The following is a 15,819-nucleotide window of genomic DNA, read 5'->3' as shown; positions in this document are numbered from 1 at the left end:
AATGTCCTTTAATGACAATTTTTATTTCATTTTCTTTAAATTCAATAATTTTATCATTTATTTTTAAAAATATTCTTACATTTTTTTTTTAATTTTTTTTTTTCCTTTTTAGGTTATATATATTTCTTTTTTTTTAAATACACGCCTGATTGGTAAATGAAAGCTACTCACTGGAGAGATGAGTAATTGAATTACTGAGAATTCATTTATTTTTGGGGACTTCTTCTTCTTCTAATCGATGGGTTTTTAGAAAAAAAAAATCGATTTTTTTCCTAAATGGATTTTCTTCACGGCGGGGAAAAATGATTTATTTATTATTTGTAATATTTCAAATAAAATTTAAAAGAAAAAGAAAATTTTTTAAATTGTAAACAAATCTTTGTTTCTCTGTTTTCTGAAAGTTGATTTTTTTTAAATAATAAAAAATAAAATATTTTATATATTCAGGAGTTTTGCATAAATTTAAAGAAAATGTCAGGTACGCAACAAGTTGAAATGATGCCCTATACTTAATAAAAAAAATTAATGGAAAAAATAAATTGAATAAGAAATAAAAGTTTTAATTTATTATGATTATTAATTTTCTTAATTTAATGTAACTTGAATGGAAAGAATAAAATTTGTCTAGGAAATAATTAACAAAATAAAATAACAGGGCTACTGGTTGTTGATGATACGGCATAGGTATTGTGTGTTTATCAACTTGATAATTAGCTCATGGGATTGCATCTTTTTGCAAAAATTGCAAACGTTTATTTTAAACCAATTAATTCGATTTTTGTTGCAAATTATTGTGTTAAAATGTCAAAAACGGCGATTTTACTTTTAGCTGAAGGAGCCGAAGAAATGGAAGCTGTAATAACGGCAGATGTTTTACGTCGTGCCGGGGTAAGAAAAGGTTATGTTATCGATATAGTGTTGCAATTTATTTAATAAATAAATATTTATTTCTATTCGACGCTTTTTTTTAACCATTGTTCTCGAAATTTCTAAAAAAAAGAACAATTGAAAATTGGCAAATTTTCTGAAAATCAATTTCGAATAATTGGAAATTTTTACACTTCATTAATTTTTATTACGCGTCATTAATGGAAAAATAAAAAAAAAAAACGTTAAAGATCGTTAAAAAAAATGGTAATTGCTAATTATAGGTTCAAGTTACTATTGCCAGCATTACAAATGAAACTTGTATAAAATGCAGTCGTGATGTAAAAATTTGCACCGATTCAAATTTCACGGATGCCACTAAAGATAAAAATTATGATGCTGTCGTATTACCTGGCGGAGTTGGTTATAAAAAATTGGCGGCTGTGAGTTTTTTTTTAGTTTTACAAATAATATTTTTTTAAAAAAATTTCCAGAATTTATAATTTTTCCATTATACTTACCTTTGTAATTTAAATTTATTATTTTGCTCCCTTATTGAGAAAATATTCATTTTTAATTTTTGTAATTGTAAAATATTTACTTCTATTATAATTCGAGGTTAGTAAATTTATTTTCAATTTGAAAAATTCTTTTCTAACTTTTTTCAATTAGTTTAAAAAAAATTTTCACAATGAAAAAGAAATAAAAATTATTACTTTAAAATAATATAAAATAGTTTTGAATTAATACGTTTTTTTTTCTTGAAAAATAATAAATTTTTCTACAAAAAAAATTAGTGATTGGAATTTATAAAGTTATAATGTAAAAAAATGAGATTAGAATTCGGATTAGAATATTAAAAAAAATAATCCGAAGGTTTTATATGTAAATTAAAAAATTAATGTTAATATCGCAGTCGGACTGTGTTGGAACTTTGCTAAAAGAGCAAGAGGCAAAAAATGGAATAATCGCTGCGATATGTGCAGCTCCAGTTGTTTTGAAAGCTCATGGAATTGCCAAAGGAAAGCAAATTACATCCTATCCGTCTACTAAAATTGAATTAAAAGGCGATTATAAATACATTGATGACCAAAAAGTCGTGACTGATGGTAAGACATTTTAATGACAATAAATTTGTACTTTTTTTCTTCTATAAAATAATTAATTAATACCAGAAAATTAATCCGTTCTTTTTTTTTTGTTTCAATAAAATTCAATTTTTAATTATTAAATTGAAATAAAAAAAAAAAATTTTCGCAGAATTTAAATTAATTTATTGATAAAAAGGCCTTGGTTTAAAATAATTTATTTTCTCGCCTACTAAATTCGTTTTTTTCAAAGGCCTTTATAAAAATTAATTTAAATAAATGGGTTTTAAAAAAGCAAATATTAATCAATTAAAAATAAAATTATTTCAGGTAACTTAATAACAAGCCGAGGACCATCAACGGCATTTGCTTTTGGTTTAGCGATTGTCGAAAAATTATTGGACAAAGAAGCTGCGCTTTCAGTTGCAGACGCGATGCTTTATACCGATTATAAATAGAAATTAAAAAAAAAAATTCAATTACATTAGTAATCAGTTTTATCAGAACTAAAATTTTCCCCAAAGATAAAATTTCTCTAAATATTAAAAAATTGTATAAAAAATTTAAAAAAATAAATATTAAATAAAAGCACACAAATATTTGTATACTTTAAAATATTTATTTTTCAAATATATATATATATATCAATTATAAATTAAAAATAATTTTTCAAAGTACAAAACGTTATGATTGAAATGAAAAAAGAAATTTATTTTTATTGATCAATATAAATTTTTCCTTTTTTCAAGAAAAAAAAATTGGGAGGGGATATTTAATTTGAAAAAGGAAATATATGTACACCGTATAACAAATAACATACAAAATTCCTTACACTAAATAATTATAGAAACGATACGTTTCCAAAATTCATTTGGCAGGTTTCATATTAATATTTCTTAGCATGCACAAATCACGTGCAGTTGCTTTTCGGCCCGCTGCTGTTTGAATGTCATACAACCTTAATAGTAAATCAGTTGTGAAACATTCCGGCAGTGCTTTTAGAAGACAAGGCACCTATATGAATTATTTTTCAATTATTAATAACTAATCGCTATGTTTTTTTTACTATTATAGTATAATTTCAATTTACAATAAACAGGCCTCGGATTATACGATTTTTTCCACTTTTTATGACTTTTCTTTCGAAAATACGATTTAACTTATTTAAATAAGAAGCGAATTTTCGACTTTTTTTTTCTAACATCCGAGACCTGAATAAAGATTCAAACTTATTGTGAAATGATATTAATTCAAAAATTATTAATTATTTTCAAAAAAAAAAAATTAAAATAAATTATTATTTAAATTTAAAAATTTTAAAAAGCTCAGAGAATAAATTTAATATCTCACCAAAGTTTGCGGCATTTCCTGTAGAACAATTCGCGTTCTATCCTTTCCACATTGCACCATTAAACGCAAAAATTGTAATATAAAATGCGTTTGTTGTGAGACCTCGCCATTTCTACCGGCGAGAAAAGTGAAATTGTTGAAAATTTTATTTAACGCTGACAATAGTGGATCGCGTAAAACAATCATTTTTTGTCCATTAGTTGGTCCCTGTGATTGTGGTGAATTTGAGCCAAATATTGGATTTGTATCACCTGCTTCGTTCAGTCTTAAAATTTTATTTGCCGGCACACCAAGTGCATCTAATTCATCAGCGTCTAAATCGTGACGAGTTCGTTTTCTACTATTGCCATGCTGTGGATTTGTATTATTGTACTCGAGAGTTGAAAATATACAATAAACACACAATTTTGCCAATACAAACGATTGTGGCTCGACCAATTCTTCACTTCTGGAAATTGAAAAAAAAAAAAAAATAATGAGAAAAAATTAATCGAAGCCAAAATAGTAAAATAAAAAAATAAATAATATATAATAATTATAGAGTGAAAAAAAATGTTACTTACTGTAAGCTATTATACAAATACTGGGGAACAACGTTATTTAAGAGATCGAGAGTACAATTCTCAATGTCAAAATGAAAAATGGCAAAAGTCAAGTCAACGGCTCTGTCTAATTCTTCTTGATATTTATATTTTAAAGTCGCTTTTACCAAATTTGAAACAAACCAAAGAGATCCGCCTGTATTTAATAATGAAACGAGAGCTTCCGCTGCTTGAATATTTATCCAACCACGATGATGAATATCCTGCCATATTGATTCCAGTTGTTCCAAAATTGGTTGACGCGATATGAGGCTTTAAAAAAATTGAAAAAAATTATTTTTATTTTAATAATGAAAAAGAGAGAAAAAATTATAATTGCATTAAATAAAAGAAAAGAAACACAATTAAGTAAAAATGCAAACAAAAATTATACATCAAGAATATGAAAAGAAAATTTTACACTAGAAAAAGAAATATAATTTAAAAAAAAAATAAAAAAAAAAATTATTTACTTTTTAAAAATTCTTAATTTAATTTTAAGAAACTAATAACAATAGTTATTAATAATTTAAAAAATTATTAAATATTAAAAAAGAATTTTGAAGTTAATAGATAATTGTAAGACAAGTGAAATAAAGATTATTATTATTATATGGAAAATTTTGATTGAAAGGGAAATGGATAAAATTTTCAAAAATATGAGACAAAAAAAGAAAACGAAGAAAAATTAAAATGAAAATATGAGAAAAATAAAAAGAGAAATTTTTTTTAAAAGAATCACAAAATTAAATGAGAAAATAAATAAAATTAGAATACAAAAAAGAAAAAAATAATTTAAAGACAAAAAAATTAACAATTTAATCATTATTTTTAATACCTGTGAGAGACGGTGAGAACTTTCTTAGATTGCGTTGGTGGCCGAACATCGTATTGCATCTTTCGTATAATTTGAAACATCAACAATGATCTGAAAAGGCAATTTTTTAATTCAAAAATATACTTTCGATTCTTAAAAGCGCAAAGCAATTAAAACCTATTAATTGTTTTTTCTTTTCATTTTCCAAAAATACTTCCAAAAATTGTTTACAATAATTTCTGTTATCGAATTTTTTTGGTTAATTTTTTTTTTCATTTATCATAGATTTTCGTTAATATTCTTCTTATTCGATAATAATTAATAAACTACATAAAAAATCATGTTAAAAGAAAAATTCTGTTAAATAGAAATTTTATTAAATATCTAAAAAGAATTTTAAATTAAAATTTTAATATTTTAATACTTAATCAACTTTATACAGATTTTTAAATAAAAATTTTTTTTTAAAATAACAATAATTTTAGAAGAGTTAAAGTTGAAATTTTTAGAAATAATTAAACTTCAAAAGATTTTGTTAATTTTCAGACAATAATTAAATTTTACAGAACTAAAAGAAATTTATCAAATAATTTTAGATAATATTTTTTAAAAGTAATTGAATTTTCAAAGATTTACAATTTAGATTTTTGAAATTAATTGAACTTCAAGTGATTTTTAGTTAAAAATTTTTTTGATGATTTCACTAAAAAATTTATTAGAAATTGCAGACAAAAATAGAATTTGAAAATTTTTTAAGTGAAAAATGGTTTCAAATAATTGAATTTTTGAAGAATATTATAAAAATCATTAAAAATAATTGAATTTCAGGAGAGTTATAATTGAAATTATTAAATTTCAAAAAAATTTTAGATGGAGAATTTTAGAAATAATTAAATTTTAAAAACTTTCAAATTGAAATTTTTGAAAATAATTAAATTTCAGACAATAATTATAATAAGAGAAATTTTTAGTGATTTCTGTTGATGAAGAATTTATTAGAAATCACATAGAAAAATTGAATTCACAAAAATTTTTAATTGAAAAATGCTTTCAGATAATTGAATTTTCGAAGAATATTATAAAAATCTTTAAAAATAATTGAAATTTTTGCAAATAATTTAATTTCAAGTGATTTTAAATTACAAATTTTTGCTAATTTTTTTTTAAATTATAAACAGTTATTAAATTTCATAAAAAATTTTAATTGAAAAATAGTTTAAGAAAATTGAATTTGTGAAGAATTTGATTAAAATTATTAAAATTAATTAATTTAGTGAAGAATTTTATTTAAAAATTTGTTAAATAATTGAAATAAAGAAGATCTGAAGATCTGCATTGTATACTATAAAAAAGTATTTTCTTAAAAAATTTTTTTTTTTTTAATGTAAAAAAAATCGAAAAAGTCGCATTTTACTAAAATAAATCGAAAAAAGTCGGAAAAAATCGTATAATCCGAGGCCTGAATGAAAAAGAAAAATGTACCTCTCCTTATAGTATTCCTGTGTCTCGTCGCTTGTAGCGGGAGTCAAAAATTGTTGCACCATATTCATTGGCTTAAGAAGTGCATCCTGATGAGTTATACTCATATGTGCACAAAGCCATGTTGTCGCACAAACTGGTAAACAACAAAAACCATTTCTTAAACGATCTAAAGCACGTTTCACATCACCTGCACTCAAACCACCGCATTCCCATCCAATTAATAATTCCTTAACAACACCCATTGCCGCTTGACAATTTGCATCCCAATTCATTGTACTTGTCATAAAATCACTTTCACCCGAATAAATATGTTGTAATAATGAATCAACAACACTTTGATCAATATTTTGTAACATTTTATGTGGTGATTTTGGTTTTCCACGTTCTGGCATACATTCACGTACCCATTGTTCAAAAAATGAATCGCCACCCTCCTCAAGTACATCACAACCATATGTTTGTACAATTGAATAGAGCATTAGGAATGTGACATCGAAAATTATACTTCTTGTTGATGCGGCTTTTTCATTAACTGGCTCATTTGCTTGTTTACTTGCCTCATTGAATTTTATCATTTTTGTGACAAATGCCTTTAATTTACCCTCAACTGACGCAACGGCCATTATTAAATCGAAACTTTTACCCGCAAGAATTTGATGAAGCATACTTAATAGGGCATCTTTAATTTTTGCATAATCGGCATTTAATGTTTTTAATAATCCACTCAACGTTTGTTCGGCGCGCATTATCACTTTTGGAATAACTGATGTTGAAGTAATTGGTGTCTCAAGCTTTTGTAGAGCCACTGTCATACCCTCCCTGTGAAAAAAAACGGAATAAATTAAAAAAAAGAAAATGTTAAACAACTAATTTTAATTGTTAGATATTTAATTAACATTGATTCTTTCAATTTTCAGACATCGGAATCCGAGGCATTAATTTTATTATCGTCAAAAATGAAAATAAAAAATTGAAAATTCCATTTATTTAACATACCTTCGGCTACTTATTTGTTTCGCTTGTTTCTCCGTGATTAAATTAACTTTTTGCAATTTGTTTAATATACTCTCGATGCAATTGCACAAATATGTTGCGTCAATTTTATCCAATAATGGCGTGAAATGAAGTAAAAGTTCAAAAGCCTCCAAAATATCCTGTGAGTACTCCAATTTTTCATCACCTAGACAAAAATAATTGTTTATTAACGAAAAATAAAAAAAAAAACCAAAATAATAAATATTATTTTATTAATATTAAAATAAAAAAAAAAAAATTGAAATACAAACCATTTAAAGTAGCGGTATGTAATTCTTTTAGAATAATTGGAACTTTCAAAAAAATAAAAGCACCCCAATGTGATTCACTGAACGATCCAGCGACACTGTGTAAACTCATTAAACTAGCGCGAATAAGTTCACAATAAAGTCTTGCGTTTGTATAATTTTTTAATCGCTGTACCATTTGCAATTGACTGACAAAAGTTGCCGTTTCTGTGCTTGAATTTAATGAGCCCTGTACGGCCAACAATGATTGTAAACAATGAGTAATTGGTTCCATGTCAATTCTCGTTGAATTTTGTGGCATATTTTCAATTTCTAATGTTGATAATTTTTTCAATGTCTCGTCTAAAGAAACGGCTGATTTAACATTATTTCCCCTATGAAGAACTTCAATTTCTTGACATTTCTTAACAACTTCCGCATAAAGATCTGTAAAACATTTATATAATTAATACGTAAAAGAAAACAGAAATAAAATAACAAAATAAATAGATTTGATCGGCTAAAGAATAAATAATTATAATTAATAGAAATTTTTTATTTTTATGTGAAAATTTTCTATTCAATTAATTTTTACCTTTATCGTCGTGTTTAGCTAAGTACATCATTGCGCAGATGAAATTTGAATTGAGCATTTCTTTAAGAATACTGGCGGGTTTGTCAATTAATTCAGATGGTTGTGGAATGAGAGGATTATTTTGTGGCGCTTTTGACAATGCATGTAAATAACATTGCAATAACCAATGTACAACCGACAATACTGCTGCGGCAAGAAGATCCTCTTCAGGTTTTCCACGGCACGTTATTCCAATGTGAATTGTTTCCAAGAAATTCAACAAACTCAAAATACAATGGGGCTTATGAAATGCGTCATATTTACTAATTCGTTGCAAAACAGCCGCGTATGAGACTAGCTGAAATTTTGTTTTTTTTCTCATTTTTACAATAAAATTAAATAATTTTTTTAAATTAGTAATTCTCTAAATTAAAATAGAAAACAATTTCAATTAAATTAAAATGGAAAATTTAAATTGAATTTATTTTATAATTTTAATTAGAATATTAGAAAATTGGAAAATATTTTAAGAGTCGGGTTTTTTAGAAAAAGAAGAGGTTAAAAATAAAAATAAAAATTACTGTAAAATAATTTAAACAAATTATATGGCAATTACCTGAGAACTGAGCGAATGTTTGAGGTAGGATAAAACTAAATGATTTGGACCTGGACCAACTAAAGCTTGTTGAAGTATACAATCTGCTAGATTATAAACATCGCCACTTACACCTCGTGGTAAAATCTGTTAAATAATAAAAAATATTATAAAATTAAATACATTTTAGGCTAAAATTTATTTTTATTAATTTTTCTTTCTTTTATTTTCGTTTTCTTACCGTTTTTATATTTATACCCCATTGCAAATCACTCCAACGTTCACGCCAAGCTCTAAGTAAAAGAGCTTTAAGACTACTAGTTTTGCTGGTAACTTTGTCCATTGTCAAAAGAGTATTACACATGATGTTTCACTAAAACGACTCTATAAAAAAAAATTCACTTTATATATATAAAAAAAAAAAAAAATTCCCTTAACTCTTTGAGGAGGAAATTTTTTTTCTTTAAACAGGGTATTTAACAACAGCTAGGAAAAAAAAATTCCTGACTTTTCCCTGATCTAAATTACACTGAAAAATTTATTTGCTTGAAATTCTAAACGTTCAAATAAACGAACAATTTATTTACTACTTTTTTAATTACAAAATTTCTTATAAAATTTTGCTTTTTTTTATTCAAAAATACATTAATAATTAAATATGTACCAAACTTTTTTTTATTTTTCATTGTCTGAGTAAATTTTTTTAAAAAAAATTGCTAGAATAAACAAATTATTTCGTTCATTTGAACGTTCATAACTTCAGGCACCATAAAAAATTTTTTATTTTGATCAAATAAAATTTATTTTGATACAATTAAATTATTTATCTGTCAATTATCCACTAATTTCATATGTATTTGAACCAAAATAAAATAATGTTTCGTAAAAAATAAAATATTTAAGTGAAATAAATAAACTAATTGGAGACGTATAAATATTCTCAAGATTTAATTTGAAAGAATTTTTACGGCGTCAAATCTTAAATTATATGAGCCAAAAGTTCTGAACGTTAAAATGAACGAAATAATTTTTTTCAATTTATAAATTATTAAAAATTATGATGACAATATAAAATTATTATTATTATTATTATATTATTATTATTATATATAATAAAATGCTTGGTCTGTCCTTCTGTCCTAACTTGAAGTTGGCCTTTTCTGATTTCACGTGTTTCTTTGAATAGTAATCTTATGACGTGTCAAATTTTGACAATTCTTTTTCTCATTTTTGCCAAAGTTGTATAATTGTGTTTCCAAATTTCGGAATAAGTTTCTTTAAAATTCCAAATTCGAAAATTCGTTTACCAACGAAATTTTTTTAAAGTTGTATATTAATTTAAAAATTGTATACAAATACAAAAAATTTATGATGAGAAAAAAGATCCGCCAGGAAATTTCGTACACGATAGTAATTTGAAAAAAATTTATTTTTAAAAATTAATTTTTAAGGTACCAGGGGCCAACGAATACCTATTAAATATTAATTATAAAAATACAGGCCTCGAATTAAATTTCAAAAGATATTGTTAATTTTCAAACAATTATTAAATTTTACAGAACTAAAAATAATTTATCAAACAATTTTTAAATTTAATTGAATTTTCAAAGATTTAAAATTGATATTTTTGAAATTAATTGAAACTTTAAGTGTTTTGCAATTAAAATTTTAGATGATTTCTATAAAAATTTATTAGAAAATGCGGACAAAATACAATAATTTGAAAATCATTTTTAATTGAAAAATTGTTTCAGATAGTTGAAATTTCAAAGAATATTATTAAAATAGTTAAAAATAATTGAATTTCCTTAGAGTTATAATTGAAATTATTAAATTTCAAAAAAAAAATTTTCGATGGAAAATTTTAGATGCTTTTAAATTCAAATTATTGAAAATTCAATTAATTTTGAATTCAAATATTGATTTTGAATTAAAATTTCGGGTAATAATTGAATTTTAGTTTATTTTGAATTGAAATTTTTAAAAAATAATTCAATTTTATTGTGATATTTTTTTTTTAAATTATAAACAATTGTTAAATTTCATAAAAATTTTAATTGAAAAATAATTTTGATATAATTGAATTTGTGATGTATTTAATTAAACTTATTAAAAATAATTAATTTAGTGAAGAATCATTTTAGTTCAAAATTTGTTAAATAATTGAATTGAAGAAGATCTGAAGAAGATCTACATTTTATACTAAAAAAATGTATTTTATTTACATTTTTTTCAAATGTAAAAAAAAAATGTCGCATTTTATTAAAATAAGTCGATAAAAGTCGTATTTTTGAAAAAAGTCGTATAATCCGAGGCCTGTAAACATATAATTTCCATTATTATCATTTAATATGTAATAATATTCTAATAAATTAAATTATTATTGATAATATTAATCTTTAATTTCTTTATAACAAACAATTAAATACTCAATTTGGCGCGCGTTTAATTTTGCTAGTAAAACAATAAATTAAACAATTGTTAAATTAATACGAAGCTGAAGTACGCAACTTTTATATAAACGATTTTTAAAGAAATAATTTTTTAAAATGAAAAATTCTATAATTTTTTGCTTAAAAAATATTTCTTGTAGTTTTCATTAATCAACAAATTATAAAAAAATATTTTTTAGGCAAAAAAAAAATGCTTTATAAGAGTTCTTTTTATTAAAAAACCAAATATTTCACTGAAAAAAATTAATTAATTGTTATCCAAGTTTAAAAAATCATTTATTAGATTCAATAAATAGTAGTAAATAATTATTTACTTAATTAATATAAGATATATCACATGCTTAATAATTAAGTGTGAAGGCCATTTTTTTAATTTGCATTTGTTTTGGGAAAAAAGTAAAAAAAAATTATCGAAACTAATAGTTACTTAAATTTATTTATAAAAAATTCCAGAAAATTAAAGAAATTCCCCGACTTTTTCCTGACCGTTAGACACCCTGATTAAAAAATCAGGGTTTTTTTGATTTTTAAACTTTTTTTTTAGCGAAGGTTGTTAGTTTTTTTTTGTTCTAAAACCAGAATTTGGAATTGGAAATTTATACCAAACGAAAAAAAAAATATTTGGTTTTAAAAATTAAAGAACTTATGCATTGGATAAAAAAAATTTTCATGTTTGAAAGCAAAATTGGTCCTCATAGAGTTAAGTATTTATAAAAAGAAACATTATAGATTCACAAACTTTTGATAACAATATTAAAAAAATTATAATCAACTACTTTCAATTTTTTTATTGTAAATAATTTTTTTTTTTTTTTTGACAATTACACAAACGTCACAAATGAAAACTGACACTCAATATGTCATTAATATTTCTATAAATAAAAACACGAATTGAATAAAAATTTAATTTTAACATAAAAAAAATTTTTTAAAAATATATTAATTTATAAAATACAATTTTATTATTGCTTTTTCTATAAGAAAATTTGCAAATATTAATCCATAATATAAGTATATGTATATTGAAAAACCAAACTAACCTATAAACAAGTAAATAGAGATTTTTGTTATTTTGCTAAAACAATAAATAATTAAAATAAAAACTTACCTGCATTTACCCTCGACATTTAACAATAAAATGTCCACAGAAAACATATTTTTTATCTGTTATTATAACATAAAAACACGACTTATTAAAAAAAGCAATAGAAAAAAAAATGACCAGGCATCAGTAAACACCATCAGCCATTTTGTTTTTCACAGGAAGTAAAATAGGTAAAGGATGGATAAAGGGAATAGCAATTTCCGGTGATAAAAATGGACAAATTTCTCTTGTTCCAATCACAAAATGTTTTCTAACTCACTGATTGGTTAATTTGTCACGTGATGTCTAATTGAATTTAAATCGATAAAATGAATTTTTTCAAACTCAAAATCAATTTATTTTACTTTTTTTTTTTTAATTCATGATTTTTATTATTTATTGGCAAAATTTTATTGTTTCTAATCAAGAATCGGACAAACAATCGAAAAATTTATTTTCAAAATTATTAAATGAACTAATGATAGATATTCAACAAATTATAATCTTTATTGAATATTATTTTCAATAAATAAAATAATTTCAAGTCAAAAATTAAAAATAAAATTTATATATTTTTTCGTTAGGCGAGAAAATATATATTATTTAAAAAACAAAAAATAAAAAGATACAGCGATATTTTAAATTTTATTAGTAAGTATTATTAAACTCTTTACATACTTCGTCGTTATAATAATGAATAACCGATAGAGTTATTTCTTAACTTTTTACATCCACACACGCAGGCACGCGCGACGTTCTATTTTTTTTTTTAATAATAATAATAATTATTATTATTATAATCTATCACACGATCCGTTTCTCGAAAAAAAAATAGAAAATTCTAATGCTTCATTTTTTTTTTTTTTTTTAAACTTCAAAAAAAAAAAAAAAAAATCTACACTCAACTACGTTTTTGAGAGTGTATTTAAAAATACAAGCATTTATAATGCAAGGAATCATCTTTGATATTACTGACCATACCAATTTCTCACTGAAAAAAAAATAATAATAATAAGGTTGCGTGGGTGGATAGGACAAAAAAAAATAATTTCTCTTAAATATCGCAAATATCTAACGGACTTGGATGACAAAAAAAAAAAAAAAAAAAAAAATTCCAAATATTATGCTAGTTGTTAAAATAAAATATCTTTTTTTTTTTCTAAAAAAAAGTTCGATATTGATGCTTATTTTAAGTTTCGAATGCCGTGATATAATTCTACTTGTTTTATTTGTTCTAATAGGCTGAATCCATCTCAGATCAGGCAAGCCGACTAGCTTGAAATTATGGATTTATCTGCCGATGAAATATGTTATTCTGTACAGAAAATAAAGAAACACGTATTTTTTTATTTTCCATGAAAATTATTTTCAACGAAGTTATTCACTTTTGAACTTTGAACGGTAAAACTCGAAAAGTACAGTGAAAAAAAATTGTTTTACTCGTAACTTTTTTTCTAATTAGTGTAATCAATTTTTCTTTCTTGGATCTTTTTAATGGTATTTGTCTCTTCAAAATCCCGTTTAAAATTTGTAAAAATCTTTAAAATTAACGAAATGGCGAATGATTTTCTGAAAATAAATAAGGTTAATTTTCTCAAAAACCCCACTTTTTTTTTCTTTCAAATTTTTACCATAAATTCTTACAAATACGAGGAACAATTCCTAGGAGTTTCAAGCATGCTAAACCATTCTGTCATTCAGGGGAATTTTTTTTCGAAATTTTATTTTCTTCGAATTTTGAGATAATTGGTGCGGACTTTCAAGAACAAAACAATGTTGTGAAGCTCACTGAAGTAAGTCCTTTTATAACCAACAATTATTATTGTCTTAAGTGAACGCAATTTGACAAAGAAAACATTGCAGGGATATTTATTAATTTGTTTGAATTTTCGTATTCATATTTAAAGCGAAATTTCAAGATTTGTTTTTGAGTAAGTTTTAATTTTTCTTCACCTTTTGGTTTATCTGATTTGAAGACAAAGTTTGATTATATTGTTATTTTCAGGACTAGAAATGTACCCTGTTCTTTTAATGTTAAGTGTTTAATTTTTGAAAATTATGAGTAGAAGTGAAAGCAGTTATTTTTCTGCAGATCGTAAAGTTTGTCCTGATTTTGCTAATGTGCACAAAAAACGCATACGGAACACCGAAAATAATCAATTTATTAAACTTGAAGGTTTATCACTATTGCTACAACCTTTGTTTCCTGAAAAAAATGTCAATTTTAATGATTGCGTCTGTAAAAATTGTTATAAACGATTCACTTCAAATTTTTTGGTGTCTTCTAATTTGGAAATATTTGACGATAGTGTCAGTAATTCAAGCGAGGATAATTTTGTCGATTGTGAACCTGAAACACTTGAACAAGATGATTTGTTTGAACCGGATTTTGAAACGCAAGTTGAAGAAATTAACGAAATATCTTCCAACCTTCGATTGAACGTTTCACCTTTGCGAGAATTAGATTTAGAAATGACCGAAGATAAACGAAAACATTATGTTTGCAGAAAAAGAAAAGAACTCACTGATTCATTTTCAAATGCAACAACCAGCAAGCTTTCGAAACTTTACGACGTTACATTGTCGAACGGAAATGACTGTAATCTTTGTGACCAGTGGATAAATAATTTTGACTTGGCGTTGCAAAATTGCGAAACAACATCCGAGAAGATCCGTCTATTAACAATTTTGCCCGAATCCCTCTCAAAAAATGCGTTACTTTCAAAGCTTACAACAACTAAGTACATTATTGATGAAGCGAGAAAATTAAAACGAAATAAAGGAATATACAATTTGCCAGATCTGTACAGTGGTCATCCAATAAGCGAAGAACACATAAAAGTAGCACAAGAGTATTACCTGAATGATGATTTGGATTGTTCCAGGCAGAGTCCAAATAAAAATGATGCTATAAATGTTAATGTCGATGGTGGAAAAGAAAAAAAAGTGAAACGGATTTTAACTAGAAGTATTAAAGAAACATACCAAATTTTTCGAGAAAAAAATCCTGCTATAAATATTGGAAGATCAAAATTTTACTCATTAAGACCAAAATGGGTAATAATTAATCCACAAAGAGAAGTGTGCGTTTGTATATACTGTGCTAATTTTGAACTTCTCCTTATTGCATTGAAAAGCTTAAGAAAAGAACGCTTTTTGGATATTAAAAAACTTCAAAAAGATCTCTTCACAGTCGTAATGTGTTCACCTTCAACTGAAAAATGCATTCTTCAAGAATGTAGCTTGTGTCCTGGTGCTGAAGGAATAACCACTCAAGTTCTGAAAATTTGTGAAGAAATTTCTCTCGGTGAAATAACCTATGCTTTGTGGAATGAAGGCGAATTAGTGAAAAAAACAACGAGCTTCAGTACATTTTTTAGTGAACTGAAAAACTACACTCTCAAAGCAAATGTTCATAAGCACATAAAAAATATCCAGAAAGAAGAAATAATAAGAGTTAAAGAAGAAGCTAAATTGAATCCGAAGAAACTGGTTTTTCATGTTGATTTTGCAGAAAATTGGAGCGTGATTTTCCCGAATGAAATTCAAAGTGCCTATTGGAAGACAAAACAGATTTCAATTTTTACAGCGGTTTGTTACAACAATGGAAAACCACAAAGTTTTGCTGTTGTTGCTGATGACACGAAGCACGATTCTGCTCATGCG

At 24.5% G+C, this 15,819-nt stretch overlaps 2 protein-coding genes across 2 annotated transcripts; one reads left to right on the top strand and one right to left on the bottom strand.

Moving 5' to 3' along the window:
* Positions 1–676: 676 nt before the first annotated feature.
* Positions 677–2,552, top strand: LOC127277790 (protein dj-1beta-like). Its single transcript, XM_051299165.1, has 4 exons — positions 677–888; positions 1,152–1,310; positions 1,784–1,976; positions 2,286–2,552. The coding sequence occupies exons 1-4, from the start codon at positions 718–720 to the stop codon at positions 2,411–2,413; spliced, it is 651 nt and encodes a 216-aa protein (XP_051155122.1). The 5' UTR covers positions 677–717; the 3' UTR covers positions 2,414–2,552.
* Positions 2,553–2,645: 93 nt separating this feature from the next.
* On the bottom strand, positions 2,646–12,331 carry LOC127277789 (mediator of RNA polymerase II transcription subunit 24). The gene is made up of 11 exons (XM_051299164.1): positions 12,178–12,331; positions 8,858–9,000; positions 8,638–8,763; positions 8,043–8,379; positions 7,472–7,894; positions 7,182–7,365; positions 6,186–7,004; positions 4,725–4,814; positions 3,869–4,159; positions 3,306–3,753; positions 2,646–2,969 (listed from the first exon to the last, which is right to left on the bottom strand). The coding sequence occupies exons 2-11, from the start codon at positions 8,978–8,980 to the stop codon at positions 2,823–2,825; spliced, it is 2,988 nt and encodes a 995-aa protein (XP_051155121.1). The 5' UTR covers positions 8,981–9,000; positions 12,178–12,331; the 3' UTR covers positions 2,646–2,822.
* Between the last annotated feature and the right edge of the window lie 3,488 nt (positions 12,332–15,819).

This window comes from Leptopilina boulardi, unplaced genomic scaffold, assembly GCF_019393585.1.
Source record: "Leptopilina boulardi isolate dan_hultmark-lab unplaced genomic scaffold, ZJU_Lbou_2.1 LbouV2_179, whole genome shotgun sequence".
Classification (NCBI taxonomy): domain Eukaryota; kingdom Metazoa; phylum Arthropoda; class Insecta; order Hymenoptera; family Figitidae; genus Leptopilina; species Leptopilina boulardi.
This window is presented reverse-complemented; position numbering and strand designations above follow the sequence as displayed.

Coding starts and splice junctions, on each gene's coding strand:
- LOC127277790 (XM_051299165.1), top strand. CDS start 718: ATGGGATTGCATCTTTTTGCAAAAATTGCAAACGTTTATTTTAAACCA. Junction 1,311..1,783: donor GTTATAAAAAATTGGCGGCT/GTGAGTTTTTTT, acceptor TTAATATCGCAG/TCGGACTGTGTTGGAACTTT. Junction 1,977..2,285: donor CCAAAAAGTCGTGACTGATG/GTAAGACATTTT, acceptor AAATTATTTCAG/GTAACTTAATAACAAGCCGA.
- LOC127277789 (XM_051299164.1), bottom strand. CDS start 8,980: ATGTGTAATACTCTTTTGACAATGGACAAAGTTACCAGCAAAACTAGT. Junction 7,366..7,471: donor ACATACCGCTACTTTAAATG/GTTTGTATTTCA, acceptor ATTTTTGTCTAG/GTGATGAAAAATTGGAGTAC. Junction 4,160..4,724: donor GTTCTCACCGTCTCTCACAG/GTATTAAAAATA, acceptor ATTTTTTTAAAG/CCTCATATCGCGTCAACCAA.